At 36.4% G+C, this 21,346-nt stretch overlaps 1 protein-coding gene across 1 annotated transcript; it reads right to left on the bottom strand.

The window, feature by feature from the left end:
- Positions 1 to 8,681: 8,681 nt before the first annotated feature.
- Positions 8,682 to 21,068, bottom strand: LOC111640814 (3-hydroxy-3-methylglutaryl-coenzyme A reductase-like). The gene is made up of 6 exons (XM_023386877.1): positions 20,942 to 21,068; positions 15,854 to 15,917; positions 10,780 to 10,920; positions 9,706 to 9,864; positions 9,070 to 9,224; positions 8,682 to 9,008 (listed from the first exon to the last, which is right to left on the bottom strand). The coding sequence occupies exons 1-6, from the start codon at positions 21,001 to 21,003 to the stop codon at positions 8,951 to 8,953; spliced, it is 639 nt and encodes a 212-aa protein (XP_023242645.1). The 5' UTR covers positions 21,004 to 21,068; the 3' UTR covers positions 8,682 to 8,950.
- Between the last annotated feature and the right edge of the window lie 278 nt (positions 21,069 to 21,346).

Genomic DNA, 21,346 nt, shown 5'->3' on the forward strand with positions numbered 1-21,346 from the left:
TTAAAGAGTGAGTGAAAAAGAACTCCGATAGAAAAAACGCTCCTAGTGAGAATTAGATCGGTCACCGTTAGTGATAACAATTAGATGGGAAAGTTGACACATAGGTGTCAAGAATGCGCCGTTATTGTCAACAAAAGTATAAAAATATTAGACTTGGAATAGTAGAAATTAAATTAAAATAAATAAATAATAAGAAATAAATGAATGAGTAAATAAATAAATACATTATAAGTATTTATGAATTAAAAAAAAAAAATTATACGCGAGAATCGAACCCGAGAACTCAGGCTTATGAATCTGACTTGTTACCACTCTGCCACAAGACGCTTGAATAGAAATACGTATAATTTATATATAAAGTGCTAAAAAACTTTAAGTTCGATTTTCTCGATTATATTTGAGTATTGCACTTTAGTATTTTACAGGTAGTACACTCACATGGTGTACTACCTCTACAACAAAGATCATCAAAATCCGTTACCCCAAAGCCGTAGGCTCTCCTTGTCAGGAGTCTTTTAGCTTTGAAATAAAAAGTTTCTACGCTCTATCTTTATTAGAACTCTATTTATCGAATCTTTTATTCCGAGGTCACGTAATGACGTCAGAATTTCCGGGTCTCTTTCGGTAACCAGTCCGCCCCTGGTCGGAGTCGGTAGATTTTTACGCGACTCCACGGCCCTGGTGAAAAGTATGGCGAAACGTACGGTACATTTTAAGTCGGTACGACGATACGACCACCAAGTGTCTACGGTTTGCCTTTAATTAATGCGCTTGAATTTCTCGTGCCGAAAAGGTAGGTTCCGAAGAACTCTTTGCCGAAATCTTCGGCTGGGAGTGATTTGTAGGCTTTGGCGCGGTCGAGTTAAAAATTGGGTTATTAAACGAGGCGTGGCCGTATTCCGTCTTCGGCCACGAACTACGATTCTCTAAGAACGAGTCGGTCGTCGTAGTAAGATCGACTCCGCTATTAATAATGGATACGAATACAACTTCTTAAAGATTAAGTTTAGGTGATTTATGTATAAGTAAATTAATTTAATTTCTACGGTCAAACCAAAAATTATATCGGTCTATTTTCTAATTTTTATTAATATTCATCTACGGAAAACAAAAATAAATTTATACTATATAAAAACATTTTTATATTTTGCATTTCTATATACGTAAATATGCATATTTTGAATTAACTCGAAAGCTCGGCGTGTTACTCGTCTCTACGCGCATTAAAAAAGCTTTAAAATTAACAATAAGAAATAAATTTTATAATTAAGGAAAACGATTTTATTTAACAGACGCCACACACTACTCGTAACTCAAAACGCAGCGAAGAGTATGTGTAAATTTTCATCTTTACTTTTATTTCATAAATACAGAAGAATGGTGAAAAGAAATTACTTATTAAAACCTAACTTTTAAAGTAAATTATTGGTCTCGGTAGGCTTTTGGACAAAAACATTTATACGTGGCAAGAATTTTTCGATATTAAATCTTGTACGATCCCGACAATTTTTTACAATGCCACAAAATTAACTTATCTCGGCCAAAACATTACATATTCTATAAGTAAAAAATATCTAGCAAACGAATTGTATAACTTTCCCGGCTGATACGAGATACTATTAAAAAATACTATTAATCGTAATAAATAGTTTGTGACACTAGGATTTCTCAAACGATATCTCGGTTGTTCTTTAACACGGAAAATCCCGAAAATTTCTTTAAAATTCACTTTTTTCTTACTTTGTGTTAAGATCGAGGAAATTTTGCAAATAGAAAGTATAATTAACTCACAAACTGTCGGATTACATTTGTATTTATTAATTTTAAATCTACTTATTAGTTTTTTAAATTTTTCTCGTTACGGCGCGTCAGAAATGGTCGATAATCGGTACGTAGCCAATTTGTGGCGGGACTCCGAAAATTCTTTACTCGTCGAAACCCGTAATATCTGGAATAATTGTATTTACGCCTTCTTAATTTTTAGCCACGCCCGGTAGCTTCGATAACCGCGTAACGCCGGGTCGCGCAAATTGGCCCGGGATACGAACGAGTACGAAGTCCGCGAATACGAAGTTTTTCTTCGTAAACCCGATTATTAAAGACGAACGAACCGCCGAATTATCGGGCCGTAAGTTCGNTAAAAAAAATTAAGAGGAAAAGGGGTGCATGGGTAAAAAAAAAGTTGAAAGCCCCTGATCTAAATTAAGTTCAATTGTTAAATTTCGTTTTTCTATAATAAATTTTTCTTTTATTGGTAAATTAGTTTACTTAACTCGGCATTCATCCTCCCGAGAGGCTCATTCCCGGACTTCGGAGTGACTCCTACCTTTTGTTTTTTTTCTTGTCTAAATCGGAGGTGTGTCCCAAGGTGGTAGAAGGTAAGGTTGCCCGATAGAGAAGAAACGCTTCTCATCGGTTGCTTATTTGACGTCACTCGTGTTCCAAAACAAACATCTTACTACCGATGTTTATGGTAAAACATTACCGATCAGAAGTTTGTAGTTTTAATTACACGCTGATACTTCATTAATTACGATTTATATTTTACTAGCTTTTGCCCGCGGCTTCGCTCGCCTTAAGAAGTATTATTATTAATTAGGTATAGTTTTTGCGGCTTTACTTTTGTTTAGCGTGTGTAAAAAATTAGGGCCTACAAAACTTCTTTGTACAACTATGTACAAAGGGTACAATATAATCCCCGCAAAAACTATACCTAATTAACCCCCGTCAAATATAATCCGCTAGAAATATTTAGGTATAGTATGTACTATTAGATACGGCGGCCACTCATCATCGGGTATATGTAACTCAGTGAAAACAACGATAGCGCGTTTTAAAATACTACTAACGCCATCTATTGTCAACATTTAGAACTAAAAATTATTTTATTCGTTCCATTAAGTACTGATAGGTTCAAACTAATACATTTACATCCTCCATGGGGGTTGAATTTATCAAAATCCTATTTAAGCGGACGTCTTCATCATAGTAGCTCCAATCTTTAATTTCAGTTCAATCAGTCGAAAATCGATTTATACAAACTTTCATCCCCTATTTTATCCCCTTAGGGGTGGAATTTATCAAAATCCTTTCTTAGGGGATGCCTACGTCATAGTAGCTTTATGCATGCAAAGTCTCAGCCCGATCGGTTTAAAATTGACAAAGTTTCATACAAACTTTCATCCCCTATTTTATCCCCTTGGGGGTAGAATTGATCAAAATCCTTTCTTAGCGGATGCCTACGTCATAACATCTACCTGCATGCCAAATTTCAGCCCGATCCGTCCAGTGGTTTGGGCTGTGCGTTGATAGATCACTATGTCAGTCACCTTTGAGTTTTATATATGTAATGTAATTAAAATTAATGTGATTAAATGTAAATAAAAGTCCGGAATATTGCGCAAACCTTCGTAATTTCTACCCGTAAAGTCGAAATTAAGACGCGTTTTGCTACTTTGTAAATGAAATGGATGTATAATAATGGATACGAATACAACTTCTTAAAGATTAAGTTTAGGTGATTTATGTATAAGTAAATTAATTTAATTTCTACGGTCAAACCAAAAATTATATCGGTCTATTTTCTAATTTTTATTAATATTCATCTACGGAAAACAAAAATAAATTTATACTATATAAAAACATTTTTATATTTTGCATTTCTATATACGTAAATATGCATATTTTGAATTAACTCGAAAGCTCGGCGTGTTACTCGTCTCTACGCGCATTAAAAAAGCTTTAAAATTAACAATAAGAAATAAATTTTATAATTAAGGAAAACGATTTTATTTAACAGACGCCACACACTACTCGTAACTCAAAACGCACCGAAGAGTGTGTGTAAATTTTCATCTTTACTTTTATTTCATAAATACAGAAGAATGGTGAAAAGAAATTACTTATTAAAACCTAACTTTTAAAGTAAATTATTGGTCTCGGTAGGCTTTTGGACAAAAACATTTATACGTGGCAAGAATTTTTCGATATTAAATCTTGTACGATCGAAATTTTTCATTCCCGACAATTTTTTACAATGCCACAAAATTAACTTATCTCGGCCAAAACATTACATATTCTATAAGTAAAAAATATCTAGCAAACGAATTGTATAACTTTCCCGGCTGATACGAGATACTATTAAAAAATACTATTAATCGTAATAAATAGTTTGTGACACTAGGATTTCTCAAACGATATCTCGGTTGTTCTTTAACCCGGAAAATCCCGAAAATTTCTTTAAAATTCACTTTTTTCTTACTTTGTGTTAAGATCGAGGAAATTTTGCAAATAGAAAGTATAATTAACTCACAAACTGTCGGATTACATTTGTATTTATTAATTTTAAATCTACTTATTAGTTTTTTAAATTTTTCTCGTTACGGCGCGTCAGAAATGGTCGATAATCGGTACGTAGCCAATTTGTGGCGGGACTCCGAAAATTCTTTACTCGTCGAAACCCGTAATATCTGGAATAATTGTATTTACGCCTTCTTAATTTTTAGCCACGCCCGGTAGCTTCGATAACCGCGTAACGCCGGGTCGCGCAAATTGGCCCGGGATACGAACGAGTACGAAGTCCGCGAATACGAAATTTTTCTTCGTAAACCCGATTATTAAAGACGAACGAACCGCCGAATTATCGGGCCGTAAGTTCGATGTTTCTATTAAAGCGGCCGCGGTAGACAAATCGAGAATACTGGAGAGCGAAAGAAGTATTACGATCTCGAAAACGAACTAGAAATCTTCCGGGCTACGGGTGAAAAAACACGTAACGTCCGTCGTCTCTTAAATGCATTAAAGACCATTCCACTAACATCGATCGAATCGGAAAGGGCATTTTCGGCAGCAAAACTTTTCGTTAGTTAAATAAGAACCGGATCGAGTGATCGGAGTATTGTCCATCTTCGCTTTTTAAAATCCTATTATAAAAATTTACAATATTTTGTATTATGTTTTATTAAAAAAGAAAAGAAAACGAAAATTACCCTTTAAGTTAGAAGTTTGATCTGTTTTTTTTTCAAAGCATTTGTTGTTGTTGTTGTTTGCAGTTTCCAGCAAACTTTCATAAACATTTTACATTTGTGAAAATTTCTACGTAATTCAAAGGTAATTTTTAAACAATTGGTTATCCGAACCCCAGTCCCCAATTGATTCGGATAAAGGACGCTCTACTGTATATCATTTGATTTCAAGATATTCTGTATATTTTTGTAAATTTTCGTCCGATGGAGATAATTATGATTAATTCTTTTGAAGACAAAGTCCTTTCCAAAAAAATAGGAACCACCATTTATTAATTTTGTATTCCAGACCTTACACTTTTGGCGACTGACCTTTTCTTTTAGGCTACTGGCCGCCAAACCGTCCTTTAAAAAAACACAAAAATATCCAATTAAAAATATATTTTTAAAAAACAGGAATTGGTGATGTTCGGACGTTTTCTATTTTCCATCATAACTTCTTGGGGTTGTTTCGGCTTTTATCTACAGCGAAATAAGCGCTGGTAAAATGTAGACGAGGAAAGCTGGCCACTGGTGACGATACTTGAAAATTCTTTTTGTAAATTTTCGTCAAGAAGTTATGATGGAAAATAGAAGACGTCCGAACATCACCAATTCCTGTTTTTTTTAAATGTTTATATTTTTAATTGGATATTTTTGTGTTTTTTTAAAGGACTGTTTGGCGGCCATTAGCCTAAAAGAAAAGGTCAGTCGCCATAAGTGTAAGATCTGGAACACAAAGTTAATAAATGGTGGTTCCTATTTTTTGGAAAGGACTTTGTTTTCAAAAGAATTAATATTCTGTATATCTTAAAAATAATTAAGTTTATCCCGGAATTCCGAGACAAGCGAAAGACCGGGAAATGAGAAACCCTAAGCATCTGTTCGGAGAGTTTGTTATAAAAATGTTTTATATTTTTAATTAATACAAAATGACAAAAAGCTTAATTTTGCGGGTAGGGGTTTTATAAAAATTTGTAAATGCTAATAAAGAGCAAAATCTTCATGGAGTTCGACCCCTCTAGAGATACGACACGACACCCCTCTATCTCCCCATCCCCCGAACCTTTAGCCAGAATGTAATGGGATCGATGGCCCTTACACATGTGGTGCCGTGCCAAATTTCGTTTCTTTATCTTCGCTTCATCCCGCGATATTAGAAGATACGCCAACACGCACCGAATTTTTTTTGTCGATTTTTTTGGATTTAGGTCTGAAAACGTGGAGATTTGCAAAAGATTCGGAGGATCAAATCTGACACAATTCCAATACTTTCCCTCGTTATGCATAGGCAACTTACGTGTGACGTATTGGAGTCCCGGACGTACAGTACGCGTTGCCCGTGTGCATTTTTTTCCAGCGCCGTGTTTGAGATCGGGTGACATTTCCGTTCTGTTATAACGTCACCCGATACGCCAGACATTCACCGGAGGAAAGCGTAAACTTCGAACGGTTGGCCCGACGGGCGTAAGTAAATTCAAAAACAAAACGAAACAAATTCCACAATTACCGAGGAAAAATTAGCGCACGGCGCTGGGAAGCCACTCCGCGCCACGGTCGTTGAAAGTTTCGCGAAACGTACATTTTAAGTCGGTACGACGATACGACCACACGGCCACCAGTGTCTACGGTTTGTCTTTAATTAATGCGCTTGAATTTCTCGTGCCGAAAAGGTAGGTTCCGAAGAACTCTTTACCGAAATCTTCGGCTGGGAGTGATTTGTACGCTTTGGCGCGGTCGAGTTAAAAATTGGGTTATTAAAACGAGGCGTGGCCGTATTCCGTCTTCTGCCACGAACTACGATTCTCTAAGAACGAGTCGGTCGTCGTAGTAAGATCGACTCCGCTATACGTTACAGTTTTATATCTGTACCAGTTGTTAAATAACCCGGTAAAAAGTCCCGCAACGAGTCACTTAACTTTCCCGGCTGTTACGAGATTTTTAAAATTAAATATTTTTAAACATAAATTTGTGTGGCGCAGTTATTTATGAGATTTTATTTAAAAACTTTTGATATTTTTATTTATTATAAAATGGCTAAAGGCTTTATTTTGAGGGTAGAAACGAATTGTATAAAAAATTGTAAATGTTAATAACCAGTAAAATCTTCGTTAAGTCCTGAGACCCTACTCGACATACGACCCACCATCCCCCCACTTTTAGATCCAGTTCCCGACCTTTAACTACCAAACCTTGATAGAATCGATCTCACTTATATACGAGCAACCACCGTGCTAAATTTCGTTACTTAATCAATAACCCGCGCGGAAATATCGAAGGAAACAGAGGCCGAACACGGGCGCGCAAAATTTGGAAAAAACTGCCGGAGTAAAAACGGAGGAAATTACAATACTTTCCCGGTATACGTAACAGCGGGGAAAGTAAAAGGCACATTCGAAAAATATCCCGGGAAAGGATGGTTTGGAGGATATTTTTTAGTAGGATATAGTTGGGCCGAATCAGGCGGGATCAAAAGAGATGGAGATTTTTAATAAGGGTAAGTCGAGATCCGCGTAAGGCGACGTAAGGTAGGAAAATCGGATAGAGCGCGAAAAAGTACTCCCGATAGAGGCTCGATTCTAATGGCGAATAAATATATTTTGTTATAGTCGCGTTCCTCGTCGAATAAAATAATTATTATTTGGATGGATTACATAGAAACCCAGAAAAGCCGGAGTAATCCCAGAAACGCGAGATAGAGCTGGACCGGGGACCCTCTATTATCGGGAAATGCCGCCATCCCACAACTTCGTATAATTACCACAAATTACTCGTAAACGGACTACAGTCGTTTATTAATTAGGTTCGGCCGTTCGGTGACAACGGTCGATTTTTTACGCGGTTACGAAATTTAACTTTGGAAAAAATACGTATATATTGTGTACGGTATAAAAATTAAAACTTATTTTTGTTAATTTGTCGCATTAAAAGATTTTTATTCCTGCCCTTTCGCCGTCTTTTTGTCCCGCTTCTCCGTTTTCCAAAGACGGCCGGATGGCCGAGCGGGAGCGGTCGAGGTGGCAGCCCACCTCTCTGGGGACCCGGGTTCGAATTCGAACGGGTCGAAATATCCTCAGAAATTTTTCGGAAGTGGTCCGTCCGGATGTGTCGAGTCCCGTCCCTCACCACTCGACCTGGCCGAACCCATAATAAGGTGGCTAAAAAGAGGGCTCTTAGCGCTAATGTGAGAGTTAAAATAAACTGCATTAAACGTATTATTAGGACATGCCTACGATAAATCAGTCTAATCCAACGTCTTCCTCGTCGTTTCTACGTCGTTCTCTGTCTTTTCTCGCCTCGAATTCGAAAGAAGAGAATTTTCTCCCCGGTAATTCGGCCAAGCGGCTTCGAGCCGGAAGAGCGCCGCCGCTCCGGTTTAATACTATGGTTGCGCCGAAGAACGGTTTGCCCCTAAATTTAGGGGAAAACGGCAAAAGGCGGAAAATTTAGGGAGAAAGGCAAAGTTTGCCGCCCGGATACCGATTTCCGAAAGTCGCCGCCTTTTCCGCGGAAGGCAGAGACGAATATTTTTTAATACGCGCCGCGTCCGGTTAGTTTTAGGGAGAATTTCGGGTCCATCGGGAGTTTCGGTCGGACGGAGTCTTTCTCCCGCCGTGGGAAAAGCGGAAAACGGCCGATGGGCGAAATGAAAGGAAAAGGACGGGGAAGATCGGAGCGGAGGTGGTTTGACCAGTTTTATTGGAATGGTAAAAAACTGAACCGGTAAAAAAATAAAATAAACGCGATTTTAATCGCACGGTTAAAAAACATACGGCCGGGAGATTAAAATTTCCCGCCGGAGTACCGGAAAGGCGGCATAAAATTCTACACTTTTGTCCGGTAAATCGGTAACGGTGTTCCGAACGTCGTCCTCCTCTTAAACCAAACGCGTGCCGAGTCCCGGCGCGCGATGGTGCGGGAAGGAAAAAGCACCCAATGGCCGCGGTTCACGCCGAGACTTCTTTCCCGCCGCACTCTGGCCGCTTTTCTTTTCCGGTGGGGGGCCTGAAATGAGAAACCGGAGGTTAAATCAATCGAGGGAGGAGAAGACGAAGGAGGGACTCACCTGTTGTAGGTCAGGTGCGACTTGACCAGGTGTCCGGCGCCCAGTGCCGACACCAGGGAGAGTTCTCCGGCCAGGACGGTGGCGCAGACGATGCGAGCCAGAACCGCCGCGTTTTCTCCGGGATTTTCCCGGCAGGGACCCCGGACGCCCAGAAGCTGCAATAAAAACCAGTCCGCGATTAACGCCTTTGCCGGAAATCCCTCTCCTCCTCCTTTCTTCCGTTAAAGTTCTCTTCGTTTTATTTCCGGCGTCACCCGACGAATTTCCCCCTTTCTCGCCCGCTCCGGTTTAAAATTTTAATATCGACGACGGGTGACCGTGGGAAACCGCCGGCTTCTTCGGTACCCGCGGAATTAACGCGCTCTACTCGTTTAATACATTAAACGGGTTTACTAATCGAACAATCTTCGTCCGACGATTTCCAGCTGGCGGGTTCCGATATCGTTTCTTTATATATTGTCGGCTTCTCGCCTCTTAAAACGTTAATTTAATAATTATTTCGACCGACCGGCTATCGAGATAATTACTAAATTGCTTTTTAGTATACGTTATTTAAAAAGAAAACCGCGGTGTCGGGTAGGAAAGCCGAGATATTTCGACCGAATTGCCGGTAGAAACGTAGAGAAAAAGACTTACCGACAGGCAGGAGGCCTGCGGCGGTAAATTGGTTCCGCCGCCCACCGTCCCGATCTCGATCGACGGCATGGTGCAGCTGACGTGTAGATTCTCCCCCTCGGGTCCGCGACATTCCATCAGCGTTATACAATTGGAACTTCCCACGTTCTGCGCCGGATCCTGAAAGACATCCACCTTCCGTCCATAAACGATAAACGTAAAAACCACCCGATGTTTTCCGGGTAATTTAAGGATTACGGTTCTTATTTCGGAACGCCTAAAGGAAAACGTTAACCCGTAACTCGCCTAATTGCGTTACCCGGGTAAATAAAATTATTACGTTACGAGACCTTTATTTAACTCCCTCTAATTCTTTCGACGGTATTAAAGAGTTTTTCGAAATATTCACCTAACCACCAGATTCCTTCCGATTTCTTAAACCGGGGAATCTCCAACACTTTTATTTTTTCCTGGCTGTTAAGGAAACCAAACTTTGAAATTATTTTACGATTAATTTTTCGGCCGGTGGGAACCACGGACTCCCCTATAGGCTACCATAGCGCCCCGCCCGTGACGGGCTATTCGTTGGACGCGTTCGCTCCACCGTGGTGGTCGAACGCTTACGCTACAACTTTTGTCCGTCCAATCAAATTTTCACGCGTGCAAATTAACACACTTCACTTTCGTTACCAAAGTGTTATGTTCCGTTGGATCCATTTACTGCGCGTGTCCACGCTCGATTTCGTTTACCCTCGCTGTAAGTTGTAGTAAAATCTACCCGGTTTCGTCCTCACTCCAGGTCTGCTTCCGGTTAAATTGAGAAGGATTTGGACTTTAATTTTGTAGCGTTTAATCTACGACGAACTTCCGATTATCCGCGCAGCGTCAAAATATTTTGTCCGTGGAACCGACAACGAAAAAACGTCATAAAAGTATCCTAATGGTAACTGTACCGTAGGTCTCGATTGGCGCAATCTCTAACGCTAGCGTTAACTACCGAAACGGCGTCTCCGTCACCCCTAAACGTATTTAAGCCGGGATATATTTTAATGGCGTTACTCCCAGTCGAGTCCGTTTATCGGTTGCGCCACTCACCTGACCCGTGGCGATGTAAACTGCGGTGACGATGTTAGAAGCCTGAGCGTTAAAACCTCCGATGCTTCCGGCCATGGCCGAGCCCACTAAGTTTTTACCGTTGTTGACGTCGATCATGGCCTGCGCCGTCGTCTTCAGAACCTTAAAATCGTAGTTAAAAAATACCATCAATTTTCCGTCAATTTCTTATTTTACTTTTAATTAATTAATTAATTGAGATTTCATTTTTAAGTTTAGTTTTAGTTTCGGTGTAAAGACCGGAGTTTCGATTATTATTTTATTATTTTTAACTGGCTACTTAGTATACCGACTACTAAATACGGTACTGTAAGTAGCTCGTTCGGCAACAGAGTTATCGTACCGCAACCGGGGCCAAGCAGGAATTCAAAATTATGTTCAACCCCGAGGTTTGACTATGTTGTATTTTTTCGTTTTTGCTTTATCCGTGTTAGTCCAGTTTGTTTTTATCGAATAAATGGATATTTCTTCCACGTCCACCTATCCCTCCGACTCGTTCCCAGTCACTTCTTCCTCTTCCGTCCGGCAAATACCCCGCTTTACCGGCAACGATTCTACAGCGATGCGGAAGTGACTTCTGCGGCGAAGGAATGGTTTTCCTACCGGCCATAACGGGTTTTTCCCGAGTGAAGCGTAAATGGGAGAAATGCGTAAATCCGCGCAATAACTATATACGAGGAGACTAATTTTCTCCGATCCAATCGGCAAGTTTCGTCCGGGTAAAATGTTTTTTTCAAATACGAATAACTTTTTGATACCCTCTCGTACGGGTCTAACACGGTAATACGGTAATTACCGCGACATTTTCAATTTTTAAATTAAATATTTGTACGAATTACTTTTAAAATAAAATAAAAAAATACGCTTCGTACGTCTATGCAATAATCCATCACCGTATGCACGCGCGTCGAATTTCGATAAATTAAGTTCGGTTGGTATTTCGTTTATCAAAAATGACTTCGGACTTCAATTTTGTAGCGTTTAATCTACAACGAACTTCTGATTATCCGTGCAGCGTCAAAATATTTTGTCCCTCTTGTCCGCCAACGGTGAAACGAATGGGAAGTTGTATACGCAATAGGCTTTCTAGCTCGGCTGCCTTTCCGAGAAACGATCAAAATCGTCCGCGGGAACTGACCTCAAGTTACAAAACAACTTTAGAAAGTTATATTTTTGTGGAAAAAAATCACACTTATATGCCGGAAGCAGCCAATTTGAAAAAAAAATATCCTGCTAGTCCTAAAATTATAATAAAGTAATTTGGAAACAATGTAAGAATTATACACAGAAATGTAGAATTTAAATTTCTACAGATAATTTTGAAAATAAAAGAAATATATTTTACGTTTATTGACTAAATAAACAGCGTATGAAACTCGGGACTAGCATTTGCATTGAGTTATAGTAAAGTTGAGAGCTGTATATATACTATAGTTCATTTAAAACCTCTGAATAGTTTTTTTATAGTTTAGAGGGCTATTTTGGATGACACGTTTTCCGATTTTCCGTGCACACCGTGCAGTAATTACCATAAATAATTGAGAGTTTGGTGTACTTATCCGTAACGTTTCAAATATATATCTGTATATCTATATCTACATATATATAAATGGACGTGTTTGTCCCTATATTTCACTCTGCAGCCAAAACTACACATCGCGCACGAATGGTGTTTGTGCGGTAGTAGCCCCCAGTCTCCCATCGTGCGCTATGGTGGTTGCGTCTCGATAGCTGTAAGGGTGCGGGAGATACGGAGGTTGAAAGTTGACTTCGAAAATGCGCAACAATGAAAGTGTTGAGTAACAAAGGAAGTGCTAAGAGAAAGCGGCGTGCAAGATTTACAGGCGCAGATGCAGTTTTTTGCGGGAAATCGAACATTTTTAGATCCATGTAAAAATTCTCTAGTCTGGAAACAGAGACCTAATTCCTGCATTCCGCAAATACGGGTAAGATTGGCTGTAATGTAATCTTAATCTTAAATGTTTTCGAATAGTCGAGGACCGTTATGTGTGATTAGTGGAGATGGCTTTTGGAGACGTGTGACGCACACGCTTCGGTTGATTTTTCATAAGTGGAAGTGTACGAATAACAGAAAAAAGTAGAAAGTAAAAAGTGAAGAGAATTTTTGCGGTCTCGAATCATATCGAAACAGAAATAATCAGACGGAAGAGCAACTTGAAAATTATAGGGAAACGCATCGAATCACAGAAAGTTTATGTAGAGGAAGAGAAACAGTCTTTTATATATATATATTACCTCTACTAGTCACTGTATTTATTATTTTTCTTTGCTTTTTCAACGGTCTAGTTCTATAGAAGAAATTTCTGTTATAAGATGACAAGTGTTCGTTTATGTAAATGTTGTGTTCTTCATTCAATATACCACAATTATTTGTCATGATGTGCAATTTCTTTTCCTTGATGATATTANTAGAGGAAGAGAAACAGTCTTTTATATATATATATAAAACTATATTACATATAAATGTACGAGCAAATAAAAAATCCGGCGAAGCGGGTACTGGCAGCTAGTAGTCAATAATAATAGTAAGTCGTTTCTAATTACAATAAAAATACTATATTATGATCTATCACGTGCTGTCTCCAAAGTTCAGCAAAGAGAATAAGTTATCGGGAAACACGTCGGAGATGAGTACTCACGCCACCGAATAGCATCGACTGTGCCGCTCCGCGACGAAAACAAGCTTAAGCAATGGCGTCTTCGAACGGAGTACACTCGGTAAATATTCCGACATTTTTTTGTTTATAGCGTAGTTTATACGGATTATTCCCAAAAAATTACACGTGTTTTGGAAATGTTGAGCCAAATTAGTCTACAATCGATTAATTTTACGTAGAAAACCTTTCAAACCGCCGCACCCCCTAAAGTGCACGAGTGCCCATCGAGCACGTATAGTACATATATTTTATATGGGTTATTCCCAAAACATTGTGTATTTTAGAAATATTCGAGTCAAATTAGTCTACAATCGATTAATTCTACGTAGAAAACCTTTCAAACGGCCGTACCCCTAAACTGCACGAGTGCCATCAGGCACACCCCCAATACCACGCGAGTGCCCGTCATTACAGCCAACGGAGAGGGAGGGATGTTAAAACGGCTCGAAAATAATAGGCTTTTACGAATTTATCAAATATTTCTTGATAAAAGGAGTCAAACGGACCGTGTCAACTTTGAAATTGTCAGCAATATATAATTTGATAGCGGGAAGTGACGATCCACGTCTCTCTTTCAGATTACTAATTGCAGTCTCTACCATGACAGATATCTGGGGTGTGACGGTGCAGATTTAATTTTTTTTTTTTTTGTTTTTCATGCGATTTTACGTTCTTGGGTTTTGCAGGAGGCTTGTTTACTTTAGGGGATTCGCTTACTTCCGCTATAGCGTGTGATAAATACTTTGGCTTTCATTAAATACTTGATGAAGCTAGCTGCGAGTACCCGCTTCGCTGGGTTTTTATTTGTTCGTACATTTATATGTAGTATAGTTTTTTTTATATATAAAAGACTATGTAGAGGAAGAGAAACAATCTTCCTCTGATTCGATGCGTTTCCCTATAATTTTCAAATTGCTCTTGTTTGATTATTTCTGTTTCGTTGATAATTTTCTCGTAGCAATGTTAGACGTACTTCTCTTTCTTCCGTGGTTTCATTTCTCAAGGACATCTTTTGCCTTTCAGATATGGTTCGAGACCGCAAAAATTCTTTCTTACGCTTTGGCATTGTTTTTTATATTTTTACTTTTCACACTTCACTATTCACTTTCTACTTTTTTCTGTTATTCATACACTTTTACTTATAAAAAAAATCAACCGAAGTGTGTGCGTCACACGTCTCCAAAAGCCATCTCCACTAATCACACATAACGGTCCTCCACTATTTGAAAACATTTAAGATTAAGATTACATTACAGTATAGCCAATCTTACCCGTTTTAACAGAATGCAAGAATTTTTACATGGGCCTAAATTTTTAGACCCATGTAAAAATTCTCTAATTAGTCTGGAAACGGGGGCCTGGTTCCCCGTTTCCAGACCCTTAGTTCGCCGTTCATATAGGCGAACTAAGCAATGGCCTAGGGCGATTGAATTCGGGAGGCGGCAAGGCAAAAGTACATGCACAAATTACAATAAATAATGAAAAAATAAATGTTTTTGATCACAATCCTTTCTCACGCGTTCACCCGCGAGTCGCCACTTTGAAAATAGCGCAGTAGTCTCACGATTGCGATATTGCGTGCTGCATATTGAATAAAAAAATTTCCATATAAAATACCAATGTAAAATAGATACTCTATTTTTAATTGTTGCGATTTTTTTAAAATGGGGCGACGTCAAAGTCATTTGCATAGGGCGCAGAGTTTGCTCGGACCAGAAGTGTGGGGGACCTGATTCTTGCATATTGGGTAAGATTGACTATAATGTTATCTTAATCTTAAATGTTTTCAAATAGTTATGTGTGAGTAGTGGAGATGGCTTTTGGAGACGTGTGACGCACATGCTTCAGTTGATTTTTTGTAAGTAAAAGTGTACGAATAACAGAAAAAGTAGAAAGTGAATAGTGAAGTGTAAAAAGTAAAAATATAAAAAACAATGCCAAAGCATAAGAAAGAATTTTTGCGGTCTCGAATCATATCTCAAAGGCAAAAGATGGGGCGGAGAAATGGAATCAGGGAAGAAAGAGAAGTACAGTACGTCTAATATTGCTACGAGAAAATTATCTACAAAACAGAAATAATCAGACAGAAGAGCGACTTGATAATTATAGGAAAACGCATCGAATCAGAGAAAGATTATGTAGAGGCAGAGAAACAGTCTTTTACATAAAAAACAAACTATATTACATATAAATGTACGAACAAATAAAAGCCCAGTGAAGCGGGTACTCGCAGCTACTATATACATAATTATTGCATTGTAATTATTATAAAGTCTTATAATGTCATGTTAACTTTTTAACAATTAGTTTAGAGAATTGTGTACAAGATTTCACACACTAAAAATTTTGTAGTGTAAAAATTAACAAAATTATCTTACTTCTTTCACAACTTTCCCAGGAATTTCTGCTTCACACACTACAGATTTTCCTCTTCCTTCAATCCTAATTAAACAAATTTTAAAGTTACTATAATTCATTTCTAACAGTAATAAAAGAAAATATTCTTTAATCTTTAATCTGAAAAGGCACTGTGGCCATTTGGCCTTTTTCGAGTACCACAAAAATACAAAATAAACAGAGGAACAAAAAGCGTATGAAAATCAGCAAAAAAAAAACACACACACACACAAATGCATTAATAGCTAAGAAAAAATTTCACTGCACTAAAACAGAAAAACATAATTTATCTGGAAAATTGTTGTAGTGAAAAGCCTTCAAAAATTTACTTTCCCTGTTCCTACACTTTTTCTTTTTTTTTGTGTATATCGATTATCGTTTTATTTTTAAAAATTCTAAGTATGCAGGAAAAAGGCTTTGATCTGCAAAATCGTTGGTTTTCAGTTAAATCGTTTTTACTTTAAAGATCTGGCTGAGGGGGATTTTTCTTATGTTTAAGTTGAATTTCTTCTTGTTAGTTATCTCTTGAAAATCTTTATATAACAAGTTTCAGTATTTTATCATTTGAAAGACTGGAGCAGTTTGTTCAATTGAAAGTTTTGTTGAGGGTTTTAAAAAGTTATGGTTTAGACAATGGCAGCAGTTTTCCATCCTGCGATGATTTTCGTTGCTGTTTAGAAGATAACTGTTATGCGTTTTAAGCTTTATAAATTTAAAGGAGAGAAGTACAGTTTGCTTTGTGTATAAAGTTTTTATGTTGTCAATTTTTTCTTATTGATAACAATAGCGAGTTGATTCGTAGTAGTTTAATTTGAAAATGGCTCTCGTTAGATGATTTTTGTTGTATTTGCAGACGGTTACGATATAGTCTGACGCAGTTTTCCATGTAGTTATACCGTATTGAATTTTTGGTTCTGTACAAATATGATATCGTCGTCTTATTGTACAGGTATACCTCGCCTTACGTCGGCAATTGGTTCCAGGAAAACGACGTAAGTCAAAAAACGACGTAAGTCGAATTTACCTGTCTCCGAATCTACTTATCACTAGGAAAGCATTTTAAATAATATATGGTTAATAAAAATCTATTTTAAGCTTACAAACAAATAAATTTTAGTTTTTAATATAGTACAAAAAAAGTAATCTAAATTTACGAATGCGTGTACTGTAAATACAGTACATACTTGTATATATTTTAATATGATTTTATGTGCTTTAAACGTTTATCTAGTGATATTACGACTTCAATATTTGTGGCGGACAGACGTAAAGTCGAATAAAATGACTTAAACTTAAACTTGAATAAAATGACTTAAAGTCGAATAAAATGACTTAAACTTGATTTTTATTTTTCCATATACTTTTTTAACAAGCGACGTATAATCGGGAAAGACGTAACTCGAAACCGACGTAAGTCGAGGTATGCCTGTATTTATGTTCAGGAAATCCTGTATTTTTCTGATTATGCCAGTAAACTTATCGAAAATTTAACAAAAACTGTCGCTATGTCTGTCGTATCTGAGTTTATCATCTATTAAAACTCTGAAAGAATTAACTGCATAAAATCTCTCTATCTTCTTTTCATTTATTATTATTTGAAGTTGTTCCTTGTCAATATTTTTATTTACAAAGTAGAGATATTTTTGTTGTTCTCGTTTAGTTTTAACATATTTGAGCTCGTGTAATCAGTTAGTTTGCAGAGGATGTTATTTAAATCGTATTGAGCTACTTGGTGGTTATTGTTGGAATGTATTAGGACAATATCATCTGCATATGCTATTACTTTTGCTTTTGATATCACTTCAAATAAGTCATTCAAGTAGATGTTGAAGGGTAATGGTGCAAGTATTGATCTTTGGGGATTCTGGTTTTCGGTGAGAAGCTTTTTGAATACACATTGTTTACTTGATATCTTCGGTTTAACAGATACGACATTAATCATTGTAGAGGCATTCCTCTTAAAGCCAGTATTAAAAAGTTTTTTTCGAGAGTCCGGAGGTCCACCACGCTGTCAAAAGCTATTGACGAGTTTAGAAATAAGGCTATTAGTGAATGAGATTTGTCTAATTTGTTCGTAACTTCCTGTTTAAAATGTAATAATGCGTCTATTGTAGAGAAGTTGTCTGTAAGCATATTGATGACAGTGAATCACGTTTAGATTGGCGATGTACTTCCAGAGTTTTTTTTTATAGAAAATTTTCTCAATTATTTTCACTAGCACGGGGATGATGATAATCGGACGGTAACTTTCTATGTCGCTTTTAGACCCTTTATTTTTGTATATCGGTATGACCATATTGTAATTTAATTTATTCGGAAAGCTTCCCGTTTCCGTTTCAAAGGATTTGTTTATCAGAAAAGATAGAGGAGTAGCAATGATATCTGCAATTGCTTTATGTCCATATTTAAGTTATCTATGTCCGGAGTACGGGGTTTTAAGTTCATTATTGTATAATAAACTTCATTCGTCAACCACAAATGATCCTACAGTACAAAAGAATTTAGGATTCTCGTAGACGAATTAGACTGCAAGGGTTGATTCACTCCTACCGTAGATTCCCTGTTCCATGCACTATTTAGATATTCTGCGAAAATTTAGATTATGATTTCGTCATTTTCAAGTATATTTCCGTTAACCCGCAATGATTTTATTTTAATGTCGTTCTTCTGTTTAGTTATATATTAAATGGCAGTTTTTTTTATATTTTTTCAAAAGTCTACCGGAGATTTGGTATTACGAAAAACGTTGTCATAATTCATTGAAAACTTGTAGGGTGTCGACGATCAAAAAAGTTTGGCGACCCTTGGTATAGAGTCACCAACATATATTTATTATAGGTTATCGTTAAAATATCTATATAGTTTTCCGTAAAAGTTAAATTGGTTATTAGTTCATAATTTAGATTCTTGTTAATGTATAGGATGATACCGCCACGTTCACCTGGTGATCTTTTGATTTTCTCTCCTTGATAGTCGTGCATCTTTGGTGGAGAGTTGCTGTCATTTTTCCAGTTTTCAGTCGGTGCTAGTATGCCGAAATTACAGTTATAATCTTGTATAATGTTCATAATTTCTGAAAATTTATTGTTTAATTGCAGTAAAAACATACATCCCTTTACTTGTAAAATCTGTTATCTTGTTATGTTCTAGAAGTTCTATCACGGGTATAAGCTGACAATTTTGTTGTAAAAATTGTATGCGAATTGGCAAGGAATTAATGTCTTTTTTTAATGTACATATTACCTCCATTAGTCCATGTATTTATTATTTTTCTTTGCTTTTTCAACGGTCTAGTTCTATAGAAGAAATTTCTGTTATAAGATGACAAGTGTTCGTTTATGTAAATGTTGTGTTCTTCATTCAATATACCACAATTATTTGTCATGATGTGCAATTTCTTTTCCTTGATGATATTAATAATTTTTTTGCTTTGTAATGGCATTCGCAAATTTTACAATTATAGGGTGTGTTGGTTTATTTGTTGCATTTTGAATGTTTTGGTCCCAATTAACTTGGTTGACATTTATAATTGGTCTGTTATCAAAGTTATTATCCACTTGCGTGATTATTTTATTGGTTATGTCAATTAAGTCTTCTTTTTGAAGTTTAGGTACTCCTGCGATTTCTATCATAGAATTATATGGTATTTGCTCCAAATTTTTTATTTAATCCCTTAACATTCATGATTAAGTGTACTATTCAAAAATCATTAATATTCCTTAAATATATTTCAAAGAATACTCTGTATTGGGTATTCGTACTGATATGAATGCTACTGATATACAGGGTGGTCCATTTTAATCAATCCACTAGAATAATTCAAAAAATATGCATCCTAATAAAACAAAATTGAACCAAAAATGTTCACTTCAAGGGGGCCACGAGATAGGGCTACTGGTTTTGTCACAGATGGTGCTGTAATCAGTAAAAATGGGTCAACTTTATTTTCTTAAATAAAAACCCCAATTTTTTTATTGCACATTATGATTCTAGATCAAAAACGAAAACTTTTATCTAAAATATTTTTTTGAAAGATGCTCTTATCAGAAGTTATGATGTTTGAACTTTTATGTTGCCACCACACCACCCGCAAGCCTGCACCAATTGGTGGATATCTGTGAAGTTTGTTGAGAAAAAAAGTAAAATACTAAAAATAATCATTACAAAACTATTACAAATAATGAACTGATATAAAAAGTTGTGTCATAGTGTCATAGCTTGAGGCCATTTTAAATTTACTTAATACATTTTTTATTTTAATTAAAGTTTTAGCAGAATGCTTAATTAACATTAGTGGCAATCATAGTTTACACCTATGGCATATAACGCTCAAAGACATCTCCATTTTATCAAGTGTACACATTGATTTGCTGTTGGAAATATTTTTAATAAAACGTTTCAAGGTATGTCAATAATACAATCATATCTGCTCTACTTGTTAGTTCCTGTTCATACACAACATTCTTTAAATATCACCAGAAACAAAAGTCAAGCAAAGTCAAATTCAGCAATTATGCTGGGCATTGTATCAGTGCTCATCGTACACTCCACCTCTATTAAAGCAAGTGCCTGTTTAAATAACTTATTATAATTTGTGCATAGTGGGGCTCTGCTCCATCTAACTGAATTCACATTCTTTGCCTTATATTTATTATTTAAAAGTATTGTATTATTTTTTAGATATAATACTGGAAAAGAATCACTAAGACACCATAATTCGAAATGCAATTATATTAGAGAGAGAATAATAAAAAATGGATCAAATGCCAGAGTAGTTACTTGAGTTGCTATTGTTCTAAAACCACAGCAACTCAATTGACAATTGAAATTCAGAATAGAATATCTGTACCAAAATCACTTGGTTCACAAATTAAGAAAGAAGCAACAGAATACATTTATAATCTAAATTCTTGTAAAATAATTAATATTTATTATTTAATTTTTACAATAATTAAAATATTCTATCTTTAGACAAAAATGCTGTAAAAAAAGCATACAAATTAAAAGTTTCATAATTCAAAAATAAACGATTGTAGTTTTGTATTAAACTTATTAAAATTATTCCTTACCAGTTTATAGCTGCAGGCTTCTTGTCTGTACAATAATTTCCACTAATACTTAATATTTCCATTTCGGGAAATTTGTTTTGTAATTTTTGTAAAGAAACTTCAGTGCCCTATATATAGATTAAATGCTATTAAATTTATACATTAAAAATTATTAACATTCTTACAAATTCTAAGCTTTACATAAAAATCTTTACATTAATGACAATGGGAATTTATAAGTCTGCAATTTAAAAAATTGTAGACATAAATTCCCACTGTCATCCATCTGTCCTTCCTTAATCTCAAGAACAGAGTTAGATATATGAAAGTCAAGACCAGACATAGAAAGCTTAGGGGCAGGAGACCCCAATGAACTATATATGAACTTCCAATGCAAACTGGAAGTCGCATTATTTCAATTTAAAT

Source organism: Centruroides sculpturatus, unplaced genomic scaffold (assembly GCF_000671375.1).
Source record: "Centruroides sculpturatus isolate CEXI.00-Female unplaced genomic scaffold, Cexi_2.0 scaffold1485, whole genome shotgun sequence".
Lineage (NCBI taxonomy): Eukaryota > Metazoa > Arthropoda > Arachnida > Scorpiones > Buthidae > Centruroides > Centruroides sculpturatus.

Excerpts from the sequence above, each read along its gene's own strand:
- LOC111640814 (XM_023386877.1), bottom strand. The coding sequence starts at position 21,003 with ATGGAAATATTAAGTATTAGTGGAAATTATTGTACAGACAAGAAGCCT. Across the intron at positions 15,918-20,941 it reads AAGCCTGCAGCTATAAACTG|GATTGAAGGAAGAGGAAAAT; the intron begins GTAAGGAATAAT and ends TTGTTTAATTAG. Across the intron at positions 9,865-10,779 it reads TTTACATCGCCACGGGTCAG|GATCCGGCGCAGAACGTGGG; the intron begins GTGAGTGGCGCA and ends GATGTCTTTCAG.